Source organism: Thunnus albacares, chromosome 16, assembly GCF_914725855.1.
Source record: "Thunnus albacares chromosome 16, fThuAlb1.1, whole genome shotgun sequence".
NCBI lineage: Eukaryota > Metazoa > Chordata > Actinopteri > Scombriformes > Scombridae > Thunnus > Thunnus albacares.
The window spans coordinates 7,488,119-7,502,460 of NC_058121.1; the positions used below are offsets into that span (position 1 = coordinate 7,488,119).

Genomic DNA, 14,342 nt, shown 5'->3' on the forward strand with positions numbered 1-14,342 from the left:
AAAGGAGTCATATTTGACCAGACCTTCTTCACCTGATATTAAGTCCCTCTCCCATGACCTTGTAAAATTGAGCACTGTCTGATGAATTGTATTAAGCCACAAATGTATAGCTGACACAAATACTCTAAAAGGTGATTTTAAAATACGTTCTATGACTGTATGTTTCCCTATCCCCTGTCCCCATGGGACTCCATAAGCACGAATTGCAGATGTCAATTGTGAGTACAAAAAAAAAAGATGACCTGGGATATCAAACCGCTGACAAAGTTCCTGGAAACTAGAAATACCATTAGTACCCCAAATATCACGCAGCGTAAAGATGCCTTTAGAGGACCAGGATTTAGAGGGTTTATTGCCTGAATGAATTGATGTATTATGCCACAGTGGTGCGTGACCCTGACTGTTTGTATTCAACATTTTTCTCAATTACCCTAAAATTGGCTAGTGTATAAGAGATAATTGGACCAAACTTAAGCCTACATTTATAATTAGAATAATAATATAGAAATTGGAAAATAAAGTATCTTGCAACTGCAACGGAGCTGTAAGCCCCTCTTCGATCCCTCGCCAAGAAGTATGTGATAATGGATTCATCCATGTTAAAACAGACTGGAAAGGAAGATTTTTAATGCTTTTCTTTTCTCGTTTTCCCAGAAAATGCTTGATTACCTGAAAGAGAAAAGAGATGGAGGCTTTTTCAAGAGTCTCTCAGGACTGATGCAGTCATGCAGGTAGGTTCTGTGATATTATCCATGCTACAAAAAATAGATATCAGGTGCTTATATTTGACATTTGTATTTCCTCCCCTAGTGTCCTGGACTTGAATGCATTTGAGAGGCAGAACAAAGCAGAAGGACTCGGCATGGTGACAGAGGAAGGTTCAAGTAAGTGAAAAGATGTCTCATTAGATGCGCTATGTGAAATTCCACCAGTCTTTTCTTCTTAGCCTTCTAAGATCCACATTTTGACACAGTATTACTTTGAAGTTCAGTAGATGGCCACCGTTGAGACACCTGATTTTACTCCAAATTGAATAAGAACTTACCTTCCTCTCTCCACTTCCAGTAGCTAATGCTGAACCATGATAACTGCATAACCTGTGTCCATTGTCCACAAAGCTGTATGTATAATAAAGGCTAGTTCCTAATTATTCGTTTCTGAATGGCCCTGGTAGATAAAATAATCAAAATTCACTGTTAGCAATGTGAATTTTGGGAGAACAAATAGTTTGCTCCTTGTGCTGCAGCCTATTGGTCACTGAAATGCCAACGTTCTGTCTGTTAATGTCTTTTTTGCGGTATTAAAAATCAAGAGTGAGTTGTAAAAATTATAGCGAACTGTGTACTATACAGCATGGGATTTAAAATCAAGTATAAACCCACTTTTTTGTCAACTTGTGTGCTGGTATTTAGACGTGTGGTGTAAGATTTATCCCATCATCTATGTAAAAGTGATGATCTGTCATTGGCCTTCAACAATACAAAACATGCAGTCATAGAGGACATGGTCCAGCATTAATGAAAGACCTCCCATTTCTCTCCAATTTGCAACACAAACACTCTTCACCTGACGCTTTTTACATCAAACTATGTCCGTCTTTCATCATTCAGTCCTCTGCGAAACATCTCCACCGAGCTCTGTGTTTAACAATTCACTGTTACTACTCGTGTCTCTGTTATTGTTATGAATTTGGTACTCATCTCGTTAGATGCGGCATAGACACAGCCCAGGCCTATGATTTTCTTGTCTACAAAGCAATCTTTTTAACTGCATGACTTTGTTTTTCACTCGTAGCCAATATGTTCATATCTCTTTGTATTGTAACTCAATGTCCTCTCTTTTTGCTTATGTCTTCGTGTATTGTTTGTCTCCTTCCTCTCATTTAAAAAACCCATCGATGGCAGTCCACACTCAGCGGGGTAAATAGCAAATTAAGATCATCCTGATATGGCTATGCTTCCACCTTGAATGTCTTCTCCATATCTGTGGTCCATACTCCTGTTTTATTTTGTACCCAGCCCCACCCTCCCCCATACCCAGATGTCTGCTGGGACTCACTGTGCATGCCGACTGATAGAGTGTACACAGAAAGCAGATGTTCAGAATCCATTGCCTGTTCTTTGTGTTATTATTCTTCCCATTCCCTTCACGTTAACATTTACTAATGCAAATCCTATTACTCTAATCTCTCATTCTAAGACTATCAGTGCCACCTCCCAAGGGTTTGACTAAAGGTTTGTGGACTCTTTCACAGCCTAATCAAAGCTTTGTCTTGCTTTGGATTTGGGGCCTATTTCACAAAGCTGGTTTTCTTTATAGATGTCTAACTTTCACATGTTTTTATCTGCTCACAGAAATGTATTTTACTCATTTTGTATAGCTCTGTTGACTGGATTATCTGGTTGATTTTAAACTGAATTATTGTAACCTTGTATGTCCCCCTACTCTTTTCGGAAATGATACCCTTCATCAGGCCCAATCCTGGCCTGCATGTGAAAGTTATCAGGCTTCCTCCAGCTTATGGAAATGTCCTAGTGTTTCACTGTTGTTAATATAAAAGCATTTTTACAAAACACGCTTTGGATTCAGTTTTGAACCTGACATCTAAAGGCCCTGGACTTCAAGAATGTTTTGAACATGAAACCTTTCCTGCTTGCCTCATGAATTGCTTCTGAGGGGAGTTTCTCATATTATTAGACTTCCACATGTGGAATAAATAAAGATGTTTAATTTACATCTGTGTGATGTCGCAGCTGAATTCACCAAAGTCTCTTCTCTCACAAGGTTCTAAGGTGCTACAGAATGATGAGTTTACTAAAGATCTGTTCAGGTTTTTGCAACTACTGTGCGAGGGGCACAATGGAGGTGAGTCATTCTGTGTTTCAAAGTCTTTACATTGTTTGTGCACTGCTCTAAGAGACAACCAAAGAAGAATTCAAAAATACTGACAACGAGGATGACAAAACATTTCTTTCTGTCAGATTTCCAGAATTTCCTGAGAACCCAAACTGGAAACACAACCACAGTCAACATCATTATCAGCACTGTCGACTATCTGCTCCGTCTTCAGGTGTGTGAAACACAAATGTAAAGCCACATAAACTGCCGCCACCACCACCATCTTTATCATCACCGTCATTATTGACGTTGTTTGTGGTCATTGTTATTTTCAACAGTTTACTAATGTCATCCTCCTCTTCAGGAATCTATCAGTGACTTCTACTGGTACTACTCTGGCAAAGAAATCATTGATGAGACCGGAAGGGTTAACTTCTCCAAAGCTTTATCTGTAGCCAAGCAGATATTCAACTCACTGACTGAGTATATTCAGGTAAGACACTGAGCCCTCAGTCAACAATATTAAATCCACAGTAAAGAGACACTGATTACTTTAATCGAATAATTTATGATGTGTTTTTTACCCTCTCGCATCATCTCCTCCAGGGCCCATGTATTGGAAACCAGCAGAGTCTGGCTCACAGCAGACTATGGGATGCAGTTGTTGGCTTCTTGCATGTATTTGCCAACATGCAGATGAAGCTATCTCAGGTACAATAAACCGTTCATCTCTTCTGCGTATAAGGCCTTGTCTTGTAACAAATAAAAAATGAAAGGGTCAGTCAAATAACTTAACACACCACCATCTCATGTCATGAAGTACATTAATAAGTAACCCACTGTGGCTTTAACATAGTATGTTGTAACAGGAAATATGCAGCTGTGCAGTTGTACACATTAAAGAAAGCATAGAACATTAGGAAACACATTAAAACAAAAACTAATATTGAGCTGATTGTTTCAGGTTACATGTGTGGAGTTGCAGTCTTGTAAAGAGCCTATGTTGTTTATGTGTGACTAGTTAGATTGTAAAAAAAAAAAAAAGATGTTAACAAGTTTGACCATGGATATACTTTTTTTTTTTTTTTTGTTTCACTCTTCTATGGTGTAATCTTGTAGTGTTGTACTTTGGGGAGGATGTTTGGAATGTTAACAACTGTTCTTGCTTTGGGAAAACTCCTCCAGAGCAAAGCTTTTAAGAAAAAGGCTCTGATCTCCTTGTAGGACGCCAGTCAGATTGAGCTGTTGAAGGAGTTGATGGATTTACAGAAGGACATGGTTGTCATGTTGCTGTCTCTGCTAGAGGGTAAGAGCCTGAAGCTGAATTTAAAAAAAGACGAAAGACAATAATGATCATTGATGGCTGAAGGTTTTAGTATATTTGTTGCTCTAAAAGTTCAGACTAAAACACAAATGTTGAGACAGTTCTAGTAAATGTCTGGATTATTTTAAGTACAAGTTGTGAAGTACATAATGCATAGTGTTTGTGTATAATCACTCAAATGAATGTGTTCCCTGCCCAGGTAATGTGGTGAATGGGACAATTGGAAAGCAGATGGTTGACACTCTAGTGGAGTCTTCTAGCAATGTTGAGATGATACTCAAGTTCTTCGATATGTTCCTCAAGCTGAAGGACCTGACGACCTCTGACAACTTCAGGGAGTATGACCCCGACTGTAAGGGAATTATTTCAAAGAAGGAGTTCCAGAAGTCCATGGAGAGCCAGAAGCAGTACAGCCAGTCAGAGATCGAGTTCCTGCTCTCCTGTGCGGAGACCGATGAGAATGACATGTTCAATTACAAGGAGTTTGTAGAGCGATTCCACGAGCCGGCCAAAGATATTGGCTTCAATGTGGCAGTGCTGCTGACCAACCTTTCTGAACACATGCCGCGCGACTCCCGACTTACCACCTTCTTAGATCTGGCAGAAAGCTTGCTTTGCTACTTCGAGCCATATCTGGGGCGTATTGAAATCATGGGCAGCGCAAAGCGCATCGAGAGGGTTTACTTTGAAATCAGTGAGTCCAGCCGGGAGCAGTGGGAGAAGCCGCAAGTCAAAGAGTCAAAGCGTCAGTTCATCTTTGATGTGGTCAACGAGGGTGGCGAGAGTGAGAAGATGGAAATGTTTGTTAATTTCTGTGAGGACACTATCTTTGAGATGCAGCTGGCTTCACAGATCTCTGAGCCAGACATAGTTGAACAACCTGAGGAGGAAGAAGAGGAGGATGGATACAATATCCTGGAAGAACTTGCTGCAGAGGAAGAAGCTGCCTTGGAGTCTGCCTCAGCCTTCACCACTGCATGCCGCTCTGTCAAGAAGAAACTCAGACATGTCCGCCATATTGTTTCTCTTAAGAACGTTCGCAAGCAGCTCAAGAAAATCAAGAACCTGAGCATCAAGGAGATTTTTACAGGCTTCTTCTCCTTCTTCTGGATGCTCTTCACCGGCTTCTTTAAGGGAATCTATGGCCTCATCTTTGGTTTCTTCCATGTCATTTGGTCGTCCATGTTTGGCGGTGGCCTTGTTGAGGGAGCCAAGAACATAAAAGTGACAGATATCCTTGGAAACATGCCTGACCCAACCCAGTTTGGCATCCACGGAGATGTGATTGAAGGAGAGAAAGTGGAGGCCATAGAGTCATCAGGAAGCTTAGACATAGCCATGGCACCACCAGGGGACATAGGAGAGGTTGACATAATGATGGAGATGCTGACGGTGCCTAAGAAGGAAACTGGAAAACATGTGGAGCCAGGCCTGGGTGATGTGTCTGAGCTGAGTGCAGAGACCTCCACTACGGATCAGAAAAAGGTTTGTGGTCACAGGTTTCAAAAAACTGTTTACATCTCTCTAATGAATTGTATTGAAATCCTGTAGATATCTGCTTTTTATTATCACCTCCATTCAGTCCTCCTCAGCTCATTAGTATTCTTTTCACATTGATGCAGAGTGCTGCTGCCAAGCCTGTCGAAACCCCTGAAAGTGAACCAGAGAAAGCAGAGTGAGTAATATTGAGAGATAGGAAAAGTAATTATCATAATATAAGACAAAAAGAACTGTAAAGTAATAACAAATATGACTAATACAGCACAGAGAACCAGGAGAAGGAGGACAAACCAAAAGAGGAGAATGCTAAGGAGCCAGTGGCTGAGGAGAAGCCCAAAGCAAGATCGAATCAGCCTAAAGAGGAGGCGCCTGCCCTCATGTCAAATATCTTTGCTGCTCTGGATGTGTGGATGAACAAGATGCTGGTGAGTCCTGGCACAACATATTCCGTCTTATAAAAAGTTTCATTAAAATTTTTCAGTATTTGTTTTGGCACTCATTTCTCGTTCAAACACAGAGATATATTTTTTAAAGCAGTCAGCAGTTGATCTCACTCTTAATAAAACCTTTTTCCTTACAGAACTATCTGGCTCGTAACTTCTACAATCTGCGTTTCCTGGCTCTGTTTGTGTGTTTTGCCATCAACTTCATTCTACTTTTCTACAAGGTAACACAGTAACCAAAGCTAAAACTCAGTCCTTCTTTTCATAACATGATTGTCTGATCAGCTTGTATCATCATACTAGCATTACAAAGGATTCAGAGGTACTTTAGACAGTTTGGCATTTAGCCTCTGGTCCTTCTTCAGACATCAGTAGCACCATTTAATGGATGGTTTAGTATTTTTTGAATTATATATTTTTTTTATATCTGGATTTTCTGCTAAAAAGTACATGGTAGGGTTCTTGGTTCTTCTTCTTCCTTTCAATAGATGCTATGTAGTATTAGCTAACCAACAGCCCACTATATGAACTAGGGCTAGGTGTCAGCAGAGGTACAATTTCAGGAATATAATTGTGTTTGTACAAAACCATTTTTTCATTTAACTAAAGAAGCCAAACTTCATGTGTTACTATTAAATGTGTCTTAACACAAAAAGCCCTACAAGAACAAAGTTTTGATTTAAATCAGGTACCATCTGATCAAATTATATGTCACAACTCAAACAATACTACTAATGTGACCAGACATTCAATGCCAACAACCTTCATTCCATGCAAAAATGCATGCAAAAGTTCAGCTAAAGCTTATCAGATATCTGATTTAGCTTCATGAAATGGGTATTTTCTGTTTATTGCTGTGCTGTGACAGAGGAGAATACTAAATCTCATGTTATCCAGAAATATCATAAAAATCACTGAACACCTTGATTTAAAGGTCATGACCACTAACAATCCAAAGTAAGCATTTTATGTAAACTGAAAGACAAAGATTAGAACTAAAAACAATTGTAAGAAGTGTAATGTGAAAAAATATACTCCAGTTAGCTCAGATAATTTATTGTTTACATGGTACATACTCTTTGCTCTTTAGGTTACTGGTGAAAGTGATGATGAAACAGATGATGAAAACGGCTGGGGTGGCGAGGAAGAGAGTGAGGAGAACACACTCTTTGACATGGATGAGTTTGTGCTCCAAGAAAGCACCGGCTACATGTTACCAACCCTGCGCTTCCTGGCTATATTCCACACCGTCATCTCCCTCGTCTGTTTGGTTGGGTACTACTGTCTGAAGGTAGGGATATTCACCACACTAGTACTGCTTCAACAGAGCTGAGAATCATGTCTTTGCAGATTATAACACTGCTATGTGTTGTTTTGGAGTTGCAGTTTCACTCATCTGAATGTTTTGCCTTTAGGTTCCTTTGGTGGTGTTCAAGAGGGAGAAAGAGATTGCCAGGAAGCTTGAATTTGATGGTCTTTACATCACTGAGCAGCCGTCTGATGATGACATCAAAGGCCAGTGGGATCGACTCGTCATCAACACCCCGTGAGTCACTGACCTTGTTCACACCTGGCATCATCATGGCATTAACATGGATCTCAAACTTGTCTAAATCTGATTTATCTGGATTTTACAACCTGTCTTTATTATGCATCAAACTTCTCTTTGCACAGATTATCACACATATCACTTTTTCTAGTAATATTTATTTCCTTTGACTGAAATGAGCCAGTTTATCTATTAGGAGACTTAATCAGCAATTGTAATATTCAGTTGATAATTTTAATTGTTTTTTAAATATATTTACAAATATTTTTAAAACAAGAGTTGAAAGGCCATATCTTGAGCCCTAGTAGCTACTATTGATGTATGTTGAATGGGAGACATATTACACTTACACTTGGATTTTAATGAGATCAAAAGCATTTCTGGTTTTGCAACAGATGATATCAGATTTTATGGAAACATTATTACAGTTTCTTCATTAGATGCATTTTATCAATCTAAATTTATCACAACAACTGAACTTAGTCTCTATTCTTCACTTTCCATTGCAGATCTTTCCCCAGCAACTATTGGGACAAGTTCATCAAGCGCAAGGTGAGAGTTAGGGAAACCATTTGAGAACATTGCTGTCATTTATAATTTAGTTTTCCATTGTTTAGTTATTTACGTTGATCGTGTAATATGCCTGTGAATCCCCCTCATCGAATCCACTTTTAAATTATTTAAATATAAATATATTCTCTGTCGCTACAGTTTCTCCACAACATACTGCAGACTTCTTTCTCACAGTTTGATATTAAGTGACAGAGCTGATGTCTGTACATGTAGGTGATCAACAAATACGGTGACCTGTACGGAGCTGAACGCATCGCTGAGCTCTTAGGCCTGGATAAGAACGCTCTGGACTTTGACCCCACAGTGGAGACTGAAGAGAGGGAAGCCTCTCTGCTCTCCTGGTGAGAACTCAACCCTTGTTTTCTTGCTCCTCTTCGTGAGCTGGATATACTCCAATATAGACACGGACAGTGGATGTGGACGTGATTCTGTTACATCAGGTGTCTGCATACTGCAGGCGGACCTGTTCACACATTTGCAGTCGGGAAGGGATTTTAGACTCTAGTGGCTGGAAAATTAATGTTCAAGGCAACACATTTCAGCATCAAGCTAAGTAATTGCTTAACACTCCTGTTTACAACCACTGAATATATATAATAGCCACCATCAAGTGTCAAAATTGTTCTTGAAGGCCTTTTAATTTAGGGCTTGACTCAGGCCTGAAAGTGTGAGCATTACCTGTCCTAAGCAGGTTAAAAACCGGTGTTATTGAATGGATTCAAGTCAATCCATGAGTTTAAACACACACAATCCAATATTTCCACATTTTACATGTAATTATTATGACATGGATAGAATGATTGAAATAACACTTTTGTTTTCTCATTGACAGGCTGAGCTCCATTGATACAAAGTACCACATCTGGAAAATGGGAGTTGTTTTGACTGACAATGTAAGTTTAGTTCATGTGGAATAAAAGCAGTTTGAGGGCAGTGGAACAATCAGTGTTCTTAGATAAAGTGAAAAAACAAAAGAAGCTATAAAGAGGTTTGATTTGTGGTTGCTCTTTCTGCATGTGGAGTGAAGTATTTATGTTTACTCTTAAGTTTATTCCTATGAACACTGCTCTGATACTAGAAATATCCAAACTGATGGGTTTTTATATTAAAACCATTATTTGTCAATATTGAATGGTCTTTCTTTTCTTGCAGTACTTCCTGTATCTGATCTGGTACACTGTTATGTCCATTTTTGGACATTTCAACAACTTCTTCTTTGCTGCCCATCTGCTGGACATCGCCATGGGCTTCAAGACCCTTCGCACCATCTTGTCTTCTGTCACTCACAACGGAAAGCAGGCAAGCACTTTTACCACTAGAGAGAGCCAGAGTACAGAGCAACAGTTACTCCACACTCCACATTTTATGGCTGTCAACTGTCAAAGCAGCTTTCTAATTTCATTTTTTCTGTCACGGTTTCTGCAATGACCTAGAAAACGCTTAAGTCAAAGAATATGATGACGAGTTTTGAATTGGGTTGAAGTAGTTGAAGAACACTTGGTTGAAGTGTGGGGGAAATGTGCAACTGTCTGGATAGACTGATTTTTTTTTTTTTTTTTTTTTTTAACTCTCATCTAACATTGAGATACTTGTTTCTGCAAATAATCTGAATCTACACGTGGTCAGTGAAAGATAATAGGGACAAAACAACAAGCATTGTGATTCATTCTGAACACCAACATAATCAAATCAAGGAATTAATTTGTGGAAGAAAGGATGGATACGAAGATTATCAGTCATCCAGGTCACAGGATAACTATAAGCAGTCATGAGAAACAAATTAATGGATAAATAAATAGACATAAAAACTTAAGGTGGCTGGATTTTCAGTTTTATTCTTGTTTCACCAATCATTTCTCCTGACCTTTTGGGAGTCAGGCTTGTGCACACTTTTCTTACTTTAATGGGCTGTTGTGTGAAACTGTGAAGAAAACTTATTCTATGTTTAAAAAAAAAGTGCAATATAATTGAGTGCAATAACTTTCAGTTATAGAGAAGCATAAGAAATGATTTGGATTTTTTCTCTCAATAGTTAGCGATGAGTTTTGTATAAATGCCTGAAATAGATAGAGAAAAGTAATGAACGAAGGTAAATTGTAATCAATGAAACAGATAAAAGAAATGGATCAACAGTTAAATAGATAGTTTAAAGTAACATAACATTTGAAATATGTAGCTAAAAGTAATGAAGAAATGGTTGAAATTGTTAGCTAACAGGGTTGGATAACAGGTGAAAAGGCTAGAGTAATGGATAAATGATTGAAATGGCTACAAGTATCAGATAAATGATGATAAATCTGATGGATAAATTATTGAAATATTTTGCTAAAAGTGAATGATAAATGGTTGAAACATTCGGCTTCTGCTACTTTAAGGTAGTGAGTAGTACGAATGCAGGCTTGATCAACTGGACCTAAACACTGACAGTTCAATTATCTGAAAAAAACATTGAATGAATATCTGCTTTTATTAATCAAGTGTTAAATTACATCCATTTTAAATGGATTCAAATGAACACATATGGAACATGACCAGTGCTATAAGAAGTGGTACTTTAGTTCTTCTGACAGGCCTGCAGGGGCACATCAGACAAAACAGGTTGGGAACCACAGGTTAAGACTATTATCTTTCTATTAGATGTCTGACAGTACATGTAATAGGGAGTATGCATATTTTGACGGAGCATAAAAACCGCTTGAATTTGATTTCCTGAAGGTCTCAAAAGTCATTGAATACTGATGAAAGCTGCTCCTAAAATCCTCAATACAGCTACAACATGGAAGCCTTGAAAATATTGCAGTTCCTTTGTGCTCCACCTTCCCTGTGTGTGTGTGTGAGAGAGAATGCATTAAACTCTCCTCCTGATGAGCAGGTTGGCACCCCTGCCATCAGCGTATGAATGTGTGTGTGAATGGGTGAATGTTGGCATGCAGCGTAAAGCGCTTTGAGTGGTCGGAAGAGGAGAAAGGTGCCATCTAAGTGCAGTCCATTTACCATTTGTGCTACCAAGGAGGCTGTTGAACCAGATATTCTCAGCGCAAATTGTCATTGGGAATGAATAAAGGTCAAACAAAAGGTTTCAGAGCACATACCACATCTTAATGAATTTTTTCTGTCCTTGTAGCTTGTACTGACTGTGGGTCTGCTGGCGGTAGTCGTCTACTTGTACACCGTGGTGGCCTTCAACTTCTTCAGGAGGTTCTACAATAAGAGCGAGGATGAAGATGAGCCCGACATGAAGTGTGACGATATGATGACAGTACGTCTGGCCACCCCTGATATCTTTTCATTCATGAAAAATGAGTAGAAATTGAAAATGTCTTCCTTTTGTGGAAGTAAAAAAGAGGCTGCAGCCCTCTCCAAGGGCAAATGTTTGGAGATGAAAAGGATTACTTTGGCTTCCTCCTTTATGGTTTACTTGAACATTTTAGCCTTCTGGCCTTCATCAGACTATAAATGCAGGAGGTGACTAATGGGCTGATTAGAAAGTATTTTTCATTAGTAACCTTTGATATTTTTCATTTGTTAAAGTTGTGCCTTGGTTAAGGTTTTGAAAGTTATTCCTTTTCAAAATATTTTCTGCCTCTGAAGAGGAGACACTGCATAAATAGTTTATTAACTTTACTTTGCCCTCCTTCAGAATGACTGCTTACCGAGTCCCGGGAGTTCATACACTTGTCAGAGTATAGTCATTTTTTATGAGACATCCTACACCTCTTAAAAGGTATACTATGCAGGATTTTTCTAAAAAACAATGTATAGACTCAGACAAAAATAATCCCTCTCAATAATCACTTAGGACCCACTAGTGTGTGGTGGTGTATTTATTTGCAGACACTTTGCCCTCTGCCTGTATTTTCTTATTATTTTGCTTTGTTCAGGACACTTCTGGGTGTCAACCCATGGACTGTGGGTGTGTAGCGCCTAGCTAATAACAGTGCACAGGGTGTGAGGTCGGGACTCGTAGTGTAGGGACCAGGTTACATCGCTGTCTCCATCTCTCTCCTCTGCTCCGCTCTGCTCTCTGTCATGGATGTATAAAGAGCTGCAGGTCTATGTGTCTGCTTGACTGAGGGTGGGGCTGAACTACACACACACAGAGCAGAGAGGCCATGCAGACAGGATGAAGCAATGAGGCAGCTTCCCGCAGGGTTGTGCAGAGGTGTGGGCGTGTTTATTTGTGCTTTAGAATGTAACTGCCATGAAACAATCAGAAAATAATGTTTTATTTATCTGATTCACGGCTTTGTTCTCGCCAGCGCCACTCCCTGTCTTCATTCACTATCTAGCTTGCTCAACCACTGCTGCTCTCTCTCACTAGTTGATCCGGAAGGAGGGGCCAACTGACAAATCCTGCATAGTATACCTTCAAGGCTTTATGCTTCAAATCCTTTGCTAACAATAAATGACACTGAACTCTCAGCAGCATCATGGACTGAATTTAGACCACAACATTTTTCGTTTCTATCTACCACAGAATAAAATACAGCTGCTCTACTCATCAGTTCACCTTAAATACATGTGGAATGACTGAATCTTTTAACTTATTCTTCCCTTTTTTCTCTTGACAGTGCTATTTGTTTCACATGTATGTGGGTGTGAGAGCTGGAGGTGGTATTGGAGACGAGTTGGAGGACCCAGCTGGAGACCCCTATGAACTCTACCGCATCCTCTTTGACATTACCTTCTTCTTCTTTGTCATTGTCATCTTGCTGGCCATCATTCAGGGTACACAATCTTACTTGTGTGGTCTATAACACAGATCATATTTGTCAATGTGCTACCTTAAAAAAACAAAAACACAACAGAAAAATTTGATCTCTATTGATTGCCAGGTGCACAACTGTTTCCTTTTTTCATTCCTTCTGTATTCGATAACAGCTTGATAGTTGTGTTATAAGATGTGTTTTGTTTAGTGCTACTCTGACAGACTTTTGCACCCTCATTCAGGTTTGATTATTGATGCCTTTGGTGAGCTGAGAGACCAGCAGGAGCAGGTGAAGGAGGACATGGAGGTAAGACTTTCTGTATAAGGAGAAATATTACAGCCACAAAAAAATGCAAATACAAAATAAATGATTGTTGTGTCAGTTGACATAGTTCAGTAAAGCTCTGTTTCAAAATTTCGATATCCCTTCTAGATGTTAAACTATTAGTGGATCAAAAAATGTTAACATGCAGCAATTTGCCAAAACTAGTTAAGTTGCAGCATATCAAATGTAAATATTTGCTAGTTTTCTTGGTCCTCTATGATAATAAATTGAATATCTTTGAGTTTTAGACGTTTGAACAAGGCATTTGACCATTGAGTCACACAGCTGAGTTTAGTTTACATTATTTCTAATTGACATTGTGGGTTTATATGGTGTGTTTTTTTTTTTTGTTTGTTTTTTGCTTTTTACTGTTTGTTGTTGTGCTGTTGTATGTTTTTTGTCAGGGACTACAGATGCAAATTAGCTTCAAGCTAACTCTAGTGCAGTGCATCTTTAATGTTTCAAACTGCACACTGTCCCATTCAATAAATAAATAAATCAATTAATCAATAATGAAAATCATTATGAGTTGCAGTCCTAATCCCTTCTCATTCCTTTTTCAGACCAAATGCTTCATCTGTGGCATTGGGAACGACTATTTTGACCGGACACCTCACGGGTTTGAAACCCACACCTTACAAGAGCACAACCTAGCTAACTACCTGTGAGTGCAGCAACAAGACACAGAAAATGATCAAACTCAGTTAGTTGAGGTATTTCTAATTTCCAGCATTTATGTTTGTGAACAATATTAATGTCCTTCACTGTACAGGTTCTTCCTGATGTACCTGATTAACAAAGATGAGACTGAACACACGGGTCAGGTATGTGACAAGAATTTCAGAGCTCTTTTCTCTGACATGAGATGATAAATGCTCTGCAGTATCTTACAGTACAAAATGTGACATTCTCAAGACAGCAAAGGAAGTGATGTTTCTGACTCTTGGTTCAGTAGGTTTTACTTGTGCAACATTTCAACCCACTTCATGTTGCATAAGTACAGCTTTGCAAGAGGAAGAAACAATGCGTGGGTTTACTTTCACTTTTTTGATATTAACTTGTTATTGTCCTGCACCTGAGAT

At 39.0% G+C, this 14,342-nt stretch overlaps 1 protein-coding gene across 7 annotated transcripts in view; it reads left to right on the forward strand.

The window, feature by feature from the left end:
- The window catches only part of ryr3 (ryanodine receptor 3), a 120,767-nt gene that overhangs the window by 104,706 nt on the left and 1,719 nt on the right, over nucleotides 1-14,342 (forward strand). For 4 of the 7 annotated variants that reach the window (XM_044377105.1, XM_044377107.1, XM_044377109.1 and 1 more), the window contains 23 exons: nucleotides 655-731; nucleotides 811-884; nucleotides 1,905-1,919; nucleotides 2,785-2,865; nucleotides 2,982-3,070; nucleotides 3,203-3,331; nucleotides 3,445-3,549; nucleotides 4,063-4,144; nucleotides 4,362-5,647; nucleotides 5,785-5,837; nucleotides 5,925-6,087; nucleotides 6,243-6,329; nucleotides 7,196-7,396; nucleotides 7,521-7,651; nucleotides 8,164-8,206; nucleotides 8,441-8,568; nucleotides 9,060-9,120; nucleotides 9,380-9,526; nucleotides 11,352-11,486; nucleotides 12,799-12,955; nucleotides 13,178-13,242; nucleotides 13,824-13,924; nucleotides 14,033-14,084. In XM_044377105.1, the coding sequence (XP_044233040.1) occupies nucleotides 655-731; nucleotides 811-884; nucleotides 1,905-1,919; nucleotides 2,785-2,865; nucleotides 2,982-3,070; nucleotides 3,203-3,331; nucleotides 3,445-3,549; nucleotides 4,063-4,144; nucleotides 4,362-5,647; nucleotides 5,785-5,837; nucleotides 5,925-6,087; nucleotides 6,243-6,329; nucleotides 7,196-7,396; nucleotides 7,521-7,651; nucleotides 8,164-8,206; nucleotides 8,441-8,568; nucleotides 9,060-9,120; nucleotides 9,380-9,526; nucleotides 11,352-11,486; nucleotides 12,799-12,955; nucleotides 13,178-13,242; nucleotides 13,824-13,924; nucleotides 14,033-14,084 (3,462 nt within the window). The remainder of the gene's footprint in view (nucleotides 1-654; nucleotides 732-810; nucleotides 885-1,904; nucleotides 1,920-2,784; nucleotides 2,866-2,981; nucleotides 3,071-3,202; nucleotides 3,332-3,444; nucleotides 3,550-4,062; nucleotides 4,145-4,361; nucleotides 5,648-5,784; nucleotides 5,838-5,924; nucleotides 6,088-6,242; nucleotides 6,330-7,195; nucleotides 7,397-7,520; nucleotides 7,652-8,163; nucleotides 8,207-8,440; nucleotides 8,569-9,059; nucleotides 9,121-9,379; nucleotides 9,527-11,351; nucleotides 11,487-12,798; nucleotides 12,956-13,177; nucleotides 13,243-13,823; nucleotides 13,925-14,032; nucleotides 14,085-14,342) is intronic. The other 3 variants (XM_044377108.1, XM_044377112.1, XM_044377111.1) reach the window with 1 other exon arrangement.